The sequence below is a fragment of the Mytilus trossulus genome, chromosome 7 (assembly GCF_036588685.1).
Source record: "Mytilus trossulus isolate FHL-02 chromosome 7, PNRI_Mtr1.1.1.hap1, whole genome shotgun sequence".
Classification (NCBI taxonomy): Eukaryota; Metazoa; Mollusca; class Bivalvia; order Mytilida; family Mytilidae; genus Mytilus; species Mytilus trossulus.
In genome coordinates this window covers 68417931-68430104 of record NC_086379.1, presented here as the reverse complement: position 1 = coordinate 68430104, position 12174 = coordinate 68417931, and the positions used below count along the sequence as shown (strand labels likewise).

Sequence of the window (12174 nt, the reverse complement as noted above, 5' to 3'; positions counted from 1 at the left end):
GTAGCAATGCCATTGGTATCCATGTTTGAATTAAACATAAATCATAATTTAATTACAACTTTTATTTTATATATATACATCACAATTATAATTTGGCCCTTGGGGAAACTACTCAGCTAAAAAATTTAATTTTTTGCTCCATGCCTAAACCAAGAGCCTAGCTATGTGCATACTGAAAAGTAGCAAAGTATAGACCCCTGGCTTGACATCACACCAACCCAATTGGAACGATGGTTCAAAATAAATGCAATGAGGCTATCAGGAAGCCTATGAGGCTATCATTCCTAGAGGCTATCATGCCTATGAGGCTATGAGGAAGCCTATAATGAGACAATGAGGAAGCCTATAAGGAGGCTATGAGGAAGCCTAGTAGTGTTGATGTTGAATTGGTGTTGGAATGAATTTGTATGAAATTTGACAGTTTATCCCCAGAAATTCTTGGGGGATGAGTGAAATTTTTGAAACAACCAGTGATAAAATTTCATAAATGAAATCAATAAACATAATGCTGAGATTGCTTCCCCTGTCATGGCAATATTGAAGGTGAAAGGAGGGGTCGGTGGGAGGCAAGTTTTTAGCTAAAACACTATTAGCACTATTAGCCAAAATTATTCTATAACTACTTAATCTGCATTTAGATAAATGAATACTCAAGGCAGCATACACAGGTTTTTAATACACAACTTGTTAATGGGATACTCCTAAGTGGGAGGAGTTAAAACTGCACCCAGATTAATGTATCAAGAAACAAAGGACAAAGGAAGCCAAATGCCACAAGTGGTCACTAATTAACAAGACATGTATATTTGTATTGGAACTGATGAAATTAGACCTCCTGCTAAGAACATGTGATAAACTTCATATCTAACTGATTGACATATGATAATAAATCTGTTTCATCTCAACAGCAAAGAAAATACACATCCTGGGAAAATCCTAAAATAATGACTACTGAGTAATTAAAATCAAATTATGTATAAACATAACTTATATAACATATAAGCACCTATTTATACAAAATTCTCAGAAATGATCCTGAATATGTTTAATTGTCATTTGTTCCATGTTTGCATTGTGTTCTATTCTTTGTATATATTTTTTAGGGTAAATTTATTTCTGTTTGATGTGATGCTGTTCTAATCTTATTTAATTGTCTTTTGTTTATACTGTATCTTTTCTGTGGTAATCTGTTATGTAATAGGGAAATGTGTGTTAACACCTGAGCAAAACATCCAACCTCATATCTTCTTGCAAATTCTTTGACCTGACAATTAAACCATCCTGATCTAACTTTCGGCCCTATATTTTAATTTTGCTAATAAATGTGTCAGTGAACAAAATCCTCAAAGTCACACATAATGAGTTCATATTAATTTCATAGTAATTTAAATAATTTAATTACCCCTGATTTCTTTCAGAACACACCGTTTGAACTCATGATATGTAAAATTAAGGATTTAGTGCTCACATTATTATCAACCTAATTTTTCCTGCTATCACCTATCTTGTAAAAACTCCTGGGAAATACTGTGTAGCAATGCCATTGGTATCCATGTTTGAATTAAACATAAATCATAATTTAATTACAACTTTTATTTTATATATATACATCACAATTATAATTTGGCCCTTGGGGAAACTACTCAGCTAAAAAATTTAATTTTTTGCTCCATGCCTAAACCAAGAGCCTAGCTATGTGCATACTGAAAAGTAGCAAAGTATAGACCCCTGGCTTGACATCACACCAACCCAATTGGAACGATGGTTCAAAATAAATGCAATGAGGCTATCAGGAAGCCTATGAGGCTATCATTCCTAGAGGCTATCATGCCTATGAGGCTATGAGGAAGCCTATAATGAGACAATGAGGAAGCCTATAAGGAGGCTATGAGGAAGCCTAGTAGTGTTGATGTTGAATTGGTGTTGGAATGAATTTGTATGAAATTTGACAGTTTATCCCCAGAAATTCTTGGGGGATGAGTGAAATTTTTGAAACAACCAGTGATAAAATTTCATAAATGGCCATAACACAGATGGTAACATCTGAGTGTCCCCAAGGATTTGTGAGGTTAGGGAGGGGGTACCTTCAATAAAGCCATGAAAATAAAAAAAAATAAAAAAAAAAATAATAAATGTTATCGCATAATAATACACAATATCAAAATCAATTGTCAAACAAAAACAATATCATCCAGAATCTCTGTAAAAAACATGCGTATGGAATATTTGAAAATGAGCATGCCCTTAAATTCTACCTAACCTACTTTGAGCTGTTTTAATAGATGCTGGCGTTACCCTAATGTATCTGATGTAACTATCTGAAGTCCAGTGCCCTAATGTTTTTATCAAGTGATCTTCTATTTTTGCCTTACCAGCACTTGTAGCTGCCCCAATTCTAAAACTATGACCATTATAATGACTTGAGTTGAAACCACATATATCCAGTACTTTTTTAATACAAGTGATGAAATATTGTCTCTCCAGAGGTTTCTTATCAATGGTTATGAAAAGTTGATCAGTTTGATTAGTAGGAGAAAATTCTTTTCTTATTTGTATATATTCTAACAAAATTGTGTAAGGGCAGATAAGCTGACCTAATTTATGTAGCTGTATATTTATGCCTTTTCTAAAAGGATCTGTTTTTGATTGTTTTAATTTCAAAACTACTAAGTCTGAGTGAAATACAACATCTTCAATACATAAATTAATATGTGGATCAAACTGTGAGGCCTTTGACACTGTAAACTCGCCACATCTCAAAAATCCATAAAATGCGACAATGCATGCAGTTCTTAACATTAAATCAGTAAACTTGGAACAAAAACCTTTTCTCAAACAATTTACAATTTTTTCCAAAATTTCGAAAGTTATTGGTAATCTTATGTGATTTTTTGGTTTTTGCAGTCTTTTTACAGAATTTAAAACATAATCAAGTCTGATTAAAGGTGTATTATGAGCAGATTGTAAGGGATCATTTTGATTACCCTGTACATATTTATACCTAATTCCACATAAATATAGTTTAATGGTAGAGTATTGTAAACTCAGAATTTTAAAGCAGTGGGCTATGAAATAAATTAAAATATCCTCAGAAATAGGAGGTAAGTTAGAAAATTGAAAACCATTCAATAACATAAAAGTCTCAAATTTTCTGAACCCAGTATCATACACAGTTCTTGTAGATTAGCAATAGCACTGTTCCAAAGTTCATTCACTGCTTGATTTAGGACCACATTACATCTGAGCTGCTTGGGCACTTCATTGGATGTTGTGCTGCACTGGGAGCTAGTTTGCGGAATCTGTCTATCTGTAAACGAGATAGAGCATCACTTATATCATTCTGATATCCTGGAACATGTTTGGCACTAAAATGAAAGTTGAATTTACAAGCACACCATGTAAGTTTCCTCATTAATTTCATTATTTGTAAACACTTTGAACGGCCCTTTTTTACTATAGCCACTGTAGCTTCATTGTCACACCAGAAAAGAATGCGTTTTGTTGTCCACTGTGAGCCCCACAGTATTGCGGATACTACAATGGGGTATAATTCAAGAAAAGCCATTGAAAATGTTTTGTCAGGATAAGCAATGTTTGATGGCCATGATGAATAAAACCATTCTCCCTTGAAATATCCACCAAATCCTTTTGTTGATGAGGCATCAGTAAAAAGTTCCATATCATAACTTGAGTAAAATTGTCTACTGTAAAACATGTTCACACCATTCCAACTGCTCAAAAAAAGTAACCAAAATTCTAGGTCAACACGGCATTCCTTATCTAATTTAACATAATGATGCAAATCATTGACAGTAGTGGACAGCCCTATGAGGTATGAAACAAAGGATCTACCAGGTAAAATGACACGTGAAGCAAAGTTTAAGTGACCCAAAAGCTGCAACAATTCCCTTTTTGTACAAGATTTTTTCCTGTATAATTTTTTGATGAATTCACAAATGCGATCAACTTTATTAAGAGGTAGTCGAGCTTTCATTTTTTCAGAATCTAGAATAATACCCAAATATTCTAAACATTTTACAGGACCTATTGTCTTATGTTTTGCTATAGGAATGTTCAGTTTTTTGAAAATCATCATCATTATAGCCATAGTCCTCTCACCATCAGCATCTGGTGGATCTATGGTTAGGAAATCATCCAATAAATGCAAAATGCTATTAACTTTGTAATTGTTTTCTGCAATATGACACAAAGCTTGGGATAAATGGTCAAAAATTTTGGGGCTTGAACGACATCCAAAAGTTAAACGGACATAAAAATAATACATTTTTTCCCATTTTATGCAGAAAAGAGGCCACTGACTTGGTACAATTGGACAATTTTTGAACGCGTCGGATATGTCGAACTTGCAAAGCCAGGAATTTCTTCCAAATTTCAAAATAACATCAATAGCGTCATCTATTCTAACATAAGACATTGAGCAATCCTGTTTGTCAATAAGATCATTAATACTTAGATGTTTATCATCATTATGTGGTGAAGATAAGTCCAATATTAAACGCTTTTTACCAGAATATTTCCCTTCTGCAATACCAATTGGGCTTACCCTATATTTTTGAAAAGGGGGATCCTTAAAAGGCCCATACAAGAAACCTTTAAAAACTTCTTTCTCTATCAAATCAGAAACCACATCTGGTTGTGTCCTAGCAGATAAACTATTCCTACATTCTTTTGTAGGTAAATCTGTTGTAGATACCATAGTATCAAATCCTATCTCTAAGCCATTGCATAAATAGTTAACAAATTTTTTGTCAGGATGAGAAATTAATTCTTTTGCAAGTTTAATAACATTAATTGGAGTAGTAGCCAGATATGGGAAATCATGTAGTCATTGACCTTGCTTATTTGTTGTTATTTTCTCAAATTTTTGTGAAGAGTTTACTGTATGTGGCTTAGATTGTACTTCAGTCCTACCTTGAGAGGGGGAAACTTTTTGACAAGATAATAGGGTATGACCAGCGACTTTACATCTGCTACAGATATGTGAAAAATGACAAAAACTCCTGGTACAACCCCTACTGGTATTAAAATTATTGCAAACCTCCCGCCCAGAATGATAAATTTTCTTTCTACCTAACTTATCAGTAGTGTCTACCTGCCTTGATACTTTATCTGGGTAGTCTTGATATGTCATGGAGGTTTGCATAGGACAAAAAGCAGTAGTGTGATCAACCAAATTACAAATTTTGCAAACATTTACATTCCCACCAGCAACTATTAATGAAAGAAGATCCCTATCTCTTTTGCTCCAGTCAACCTTAATCCTTCTCTCCCTTAAAAGAGCTTCTGATTTTGCAGAAAACAATTTATGGTAATCATAAAATCTGTCACCATAAAAATTACTAATATCTATAATCTCATCTTCATAAGCATCTAGCTCTGCTCTACGGTCAGGGTAAACTGATGACATGACCCTCTTAAACTTGCCAAATGCCTTAATGAATTCTTGAATTGTGAGTTTTCTATTAAGACGGGGATCTGTCTTCCCAGAAATATTTAACTCTAACCCATTAGCTGCAACAGAGTGAATTTGGGGAGTTTCATAGTTTGGGATAAGAAGAGATGCCAAATTAACATCCTTACCGTCAATGATTTGCTTTTGAAAAGAAGGAGATATAATGTCCACATTAGAATATTCATCCGAACGCACTCCACATGAAACATTTCCAACTTGTGGTCCTGAGATGAAAGATGCATGCTCTTGTGTATTTCCATGTAAAACGGTATTATTTCCTCTGTTAGACGTTTCACTCCTATTCCCAATCCCTGCATGGTTGTACCACTGTTGAAGGTTGAATTCGCGATCTCTACCTGTGTCATGAGTACAATTGTCTCTGTAAATTAGCTGTTTGAAGGTCTCTTGAAGTCCTTCAAAACACTGAGCTATGTTCCTGTCTGTTCCACCATTCTCATTTTCACCATTTGTAACACTGCTTCTGTGTTGAGGCACTGATTCTGCTAAGTTAATTGGAAGAGTGCTCTCTGGTGAGGAATCTGCGTTAATCTCATCACTAATGGTGTCTGTCTGTTGTGTCTCTAAAGATGTTACTCCATCAAACAATTCTCTAAATAAAGTTGTTTTAACACTTGTTTTGACATACCAGAAGGTGTTCTTATTCCCTTTTTGTTAAGTTCTTCTTTTAGTTTGTTTATTGTCCAGTTAGAAGGGTTATTAGAATCCCATTGGGTCTCATACGGAGAACTCCTTGTTTTCCTTCGAACACCTTTTCCTCTGCCAGACATTTTGTTGTCAGTTATTCCAAAATAATGTTTTATTTTTTCAGGTTATATAGTTTGAATTATATTTAGTTGTTTAAAAACTGTAATATAGCTTTTGTAAAGTAATCCAAACACTGAAAGTTCAAGTTTTTAGCTAAAACACTATTAGCACTATTAGCCAAAATTATTCTATAACTACTTAATCTGCATTTAGATAAATGAATACTCAAGGCAGCATACACAGGTTTTTAATACACAACTTGTTAATGGGATACTCCTAAGTGGGAGGAGTTAAAACTGCACCCAGATTAATGTATCAAGAAACAAAGGACAAAGGAAGCCAAATGCCACAAGTGGTCACTAATTAACAAGACATGTATATTTGTATTGGAACTGATGAAATTAGACCTCCTGCTAAGAACATGTGATAAACTTCATATCTAACTGATTGACATATGATAATAAATCTGTTTCATCTCAACAGCAAAGAAAATACACATCCTGGGAAAATCCTAAAATAATGACTACTGAGTAATTAAAATCAAATTATGTATAAACATAACTTATATAACATATAAGCACCTACTTAACAATTGATATGGAAGCCTTAGAATTAAAAGTATTTGTTTGTTTTACAGGTCAGACTTTAAATGACCTAATATTTAATTTAAACATCATGTTTTTAGGAATCACAAAAGAATTTGAATAGCATGCAGAGATATATTATTAATAAAGCATTGTTTAGTACAGAAAAAGAAACATTTACTTTACTTAGATTTTCACGAACTATGGGGTCATACCATTCAATACTCCCACTGACTCATAGTATTAAATGGTAATCTTTTTCCTTTCCTGGTTGAGGAATTTCTTGTAGTATTTTGCTACATCATGTTTTCTGTATATCTGTTTATGGTGTTGCTGTATAAGGAATATTGATAGTTATACAGTGGTAGATATAAGGCATGATTTCATGTTCAACTTCTAACAAATGTGTTCAGTCATTTTGTCTTCTTTGAAAAAGTATTATTAAAATTGTATAATATGCATGTTTGTGCTTGTTTATCTGTAATACTGATGCAATTCAAAAGATACAAAGTATAGATTTGAAAAACTTACAGTTTCTGAAAGCTAGTTCATCCCGATTTCCCGGTTTTAATATCAGGAAATCCAGAAATCCCGGAAATATTTTGTTAAAAATCCCGATCCTGATAAATTTGTTCCCCAATTTTAAAGTTTAAAGTTTCAATGCTTACGATTTAAACGTCTCTGGTATGCTTGATATTCAAAGTCTTTCAGCGTAACAAGACAATAACAATCAAAACCAAAGAGTAAACAAAGACTCATCAAACCAAAGGACATTTGCATCAACAGATATAAATAATAATTACGAAAACAACATGAACTCCACTAAAATAGGGAGTGAATTCAGGTGCTCAGTAAGGGTAAGCGGGAGTGGGGACTGACTGACCTAAGGGGACCTGCTCCAGTCATGCTTCAGTGTTTCAATATATATATATATTCAATATCAATAATTGATATTTGTCTGGAACTTTATTTTAATGAGTCAAACTGTGGAAGCAATTTTCAGATCTGCCCAACAGTCACTTCCTGTTTGACAATACTTTTGAATATTCAAAACCATGTAAACTATAAGGGATTATTTGATGCTTGAACAAAAAGTCTAAAAATTTCCAGACTACCTAGAAAAAGTGATATGTGTAATATTGTTGGGAATAATCTCTAATGGCACTTTTCAAGTATTAATGAATAATGACTTTACTACAACATAGATTATTAAAAAAAAAAAAACACAGTGATTAGCCTGTAGAGGACAGTAATCATGTTTTTATTAAATGTGAATTCTCAGGAAGAAAGACATACCCCTTTGTTTTTGACATCTTTGTTATTTGGTCTCTGGTGATAATTTGACTTGTTGGTAATCTTGCCCTATACTCTTCTTTATATTAAAACTACAGAATGTAGACAAAAGTTAGTCCTAATGCAAGTTAATGGAGTTAAAGTAAATGTTTGAGATAATAAACGTGATCTCCATGAGACTTTAACTAATCTTGGATATATTAGTTACAGTGGTGTCTTATTGCTGTCTTATAATTTTTGACATTTTAATTTTCATGAATTAAGGAGATAACTGTATTGTATTTTAAGCTTGGCCTTCGTAAAACGTAGATTTTACTGTCGCAAATTGAGTTTACCTAGCGACGCGGAGCGGAGATAGGTAAACGGATATTTGCGACAGTAAAATCAAGTTTTACGAAGGCCAAGCTTAAAATACAATACAGTTATCTCCATTCTAATGCCACATATTAAAATAAATGTCATTTAATAAATATTTTGGCTTAAAAATGGCATAAATGAAAAAGTCCGCGAAACTGTTGCATTGTCTTTAGCATCTAAACAATGTGACGTCATGTGTTTACTCTGGATGTCAAACATGAATACTAAACATATTTTTACTTTTCGTACGCTTCAGAATGGTTTCAAAATAGACTAACAGAAGATTTTGAGGCTCAAAATGTGAATATCTTGTTTATTTTTTGAGAAATTACATATCCCAGAATTCAAAATGGTGGCTTTCTTAGTTACGGACTGGTAGAACGTGGAATCTAACCCCTCAAAATATTTATCAACGTCCAATGAAAGTTATCGTTACAAACTAATTGCATTAGAATTATTAATTTATCTCATATTTTATGTCACAATACTGCTACATGTATATGCATTTATCTAGTTTATGTTTAGCTTATAATGTGTAAGTTATAAACAAGTCTATGAAGTTTTCATAAGAAACAAATACAAATTTCATTGAAATTGAATTGAAAATAAATAACTGCAAAGTATTCATTTAAATTTTTTTGAGGTAATGGAAATTATATTGAAAAGAGATTTACTTTCATCCACATGCTACATACATATGCTTATCATTATTATCTTATATGATATAATGTTTAAAGATTTGAGTAAAATCTGTGTACATATACTGTCATCTGTCACTTAGTAAAAAAAAGACAAAATCTAATATTTAGTTGAAACCTATAAAAGATGCTGGTTGGTTTTAATCTGGGAAAATTATAATATTTAAAGATTATCAATGGTAATCTCAATGCGATTGATTTTCCCGCTCAGTAAGATCAAAAGAATAATTTTGTAAAGAAGTGATAATTTATTTTCTTAGGTTTATCTGTGTGGTACATTTCAACCTAGAAAAATTCTGAGAAAATTCTGAGAACCTTTTATTGAAATAAAGAAAGATGACTTGATTTGGCTCCATTTGAATAAAGTGTTATGATTCAAAACTTTAAAAAATTGTATAGTTTGTATAAAAGATAATTTGGCAATTCCAATCATTTTCTTAGAACCTGGGAATGGCAAAAGAAAGAACAGCTTCCTAGAATTCTCTGAACAATTGATTTGGAAGCCTAAGAATTAAAAGTTAAAAAACAGCTTCCTGGAACTAGCTTAACAATTGATATGGAAGCCTTAGAATTAAAAGTATTTGTTTGTTTTACAGGTCAGACTTTAAATGCCCTAACATTTAATTTAAACATCATGTTTTTTAGTAATCACAAAAGAATTTGAATAGCATGCAGAGATATATATTATTAATAAAACATTGTTTAGAACAGATAAAGAAACATTTACTTTACTTAGATTTTGACTCATTCATTACTTCCAGTTACTCATAGTATTAAATGGTAATCTTTTTCCTTTCCTGGTTGAGGAATTTCTTGTAGTATTTTGCTACATCATGTTTTATGTATATCTGTAATACTGATGCAATACAAAAGACACAAAGTATAGATTTGAGACAACTTACAGTTTCTTAAAGCTAGTTCAAAGCCTATATCAACGACATCAGCAAATTTTATCATACATGAAATTCACATCTAAAATTTCTCAAGAGATTTAGCTTGAACGAACTTAAACTTTAAACTCATTTGAAATTATTTACTTTAATCTATCATGATAGTTTACACTTGAGTTTCTTATGAAAAAATATTCAGTTGAAATTCAAATGAAACTCAAATTCATTGGCCAAGTGGTCTGACTACTTGTAATCAGTCAACACTGAGGTTGTTAGTTCTAACCCTGCTCTTGCAGGTGCACTCAACTCCAATCTTAAATGACTAGGATTGTCAGTTTTTCTATCAAAGGTTTTCTCTTGGCACTCTGGCTTCATCCACCAATAAGTTTGTGAGTTTTACATATTAGCTCGTTTGAGGTGAAATTAACATGAAAATCAAGTGTAACACTTTCATGTAAGATTGCAGTAATAAAAATATATAGTCTCTAGAATATCAATTCTAATTCGAACTTATTTTCTCAATATAAAATTTAACCTCTGGAACCAAATCTTATAAATTAGCTTACTCCCATTAAACTTATGTAAACAACTGTTGTAGTCTTTCAATTTATGCAATTATGCAAAAACAGACTCAGCATGCAAGTAAAATTGTAAAACATTAATATCATTGCTATCTATATATTCTAACCTATCAGAAGTTGACTATTTTGCTTTTGGGAATTTGTAAGACTTCTTTTCTTGATAATATTTCTGTTTTATTTGATCAAGGTCACTCAGAGTCTCATTTTGTATTTTGTGATTTTTGTTTTTAATCTGTCATGGTACTGTTATAATTTGGAATAATGGAACTAACATTAACATAAGTATCCCTCACTTGGAGTTGATTGATTTAAGAAGATAAGCATTTTATTTGTACATGTATTGCTGAAGGTTATCATTAATTTAAAATGTGCAAACACAGATGTTAAAAAGACTAGTTATATCTTTATCATGCAATTGCTTTGTAACTAACATGACTTTGATTAACCCAGCACACGGATTTGTAAAGTCACTTACTATACAAATCCATGCTTAACAGAGTACATCGACATACATAGTTTTTTGCTTGCTTACTTATTTGTTAATTTCTAAAGATATAAATTAGACCAAAACTTCTATCAGCTGCAGAACAATCACTCGATCAACTATTATTCTTATTAAGCAGTAAATGTTAGTTTAATTTCACATAATATTCTTAATTCAAATTTTGAAATTGTTCATTTCAACACACTGCAAACTACCGGGTTCATATTTATTAATTTATTTAAAACTTCAATCAAGGTTTGTCTACTGTATAGAATTTAAATACCTAGATTGTATATGGTTCATAATTACATAGTGGGGTATATGATTACCTAACTTATGGGTCTATAGTTCTTGTTAATTGATTGGTCGAGCATATTCAGCGAAATCTATTGTCTAATCAATCCAGGAAGTGCCATAAATAAACATTTACATACTTGTAAGCATTACATATCAAATTTCAACGAATATGATAATCCATGGAATTTCCAAGTTTATTTCACTCCTTAAGATTTCACTCCTTAAGTGAAAACCTAGCCATTGTACAATTTGATTTTGGAAATCTGATATTTACTGTTTTAATTCTGGCAATAAACAGCTGTAATACAAACTGCTGAGAAAATTTAAAGATAAATTTGGAATTTTATAAACATTTTGAAGTACTTTTGTAGTTGTTCTTTAAAATTCATTTTGCATTCAGCAGATTTCTTTAAGAATTTGGTTATTGAAATTATTATTTTGGATACAACATAAGCTTATGATAAAAAGTTTGAGTTGTTGCTGAAATGGGTACAGATTTCTTAATACATAATGCAGGTATAACAGTGAGAAACGCATAATCTGATGTGAAATATATTGGACTTTCTAAAACAGATATATAATGCATTTGATATTCCAAAACAGAAGTACCTTTTCATTGTCTGATCTGCAGATGATGTTTGGAAAATGAAATCTCTTACTGTGGATTCATTTATTTTCGTGGTTTTAGGAAAACTTGCATATTTGTGGATATTTCATTTCATGGTTTTGACAAAATATGCATACATTTCTTT

General features: G+C 31.8%; 1 protein-coding gene across 9 annotated transcripts in view; it reads left to right on the top strand.

Moving 5' to 3' along the window:
* The window catches only part of LOC134725659 (glutamine--fructose-6-phosphate aminotransferase [isomerizing] 2-like), a 58429-nt gene that overhangs the window by 8885 nt on the left and 37370 nt on the right, over window positions 1–12174 (top strand). For 2 of the 9 annotated variants that reach the window (XM_063589668.1, XM_063589662.1), the window contains exon 1: window positions 11722–11938. The exons of 1 other annotated variant lie outside the window; for it this stretch is intronic. In XM_063589668.1, coding sequence (XP_063445738.1) covers window positions 11908–11938 — 31 coding nt within the window. In that variant the 5' untranslated portion in view covers window positions 11722–11907. Of the gene's footprint in view, window positions 1–11718; window positions 11939–12174 lie in introns of those variants that run through there. 6 more of the 9 variants (XM_063589665.1, XM_063589666.1, XM_063589661.1 and 3 more) reach the window with 5 other exon arrangements.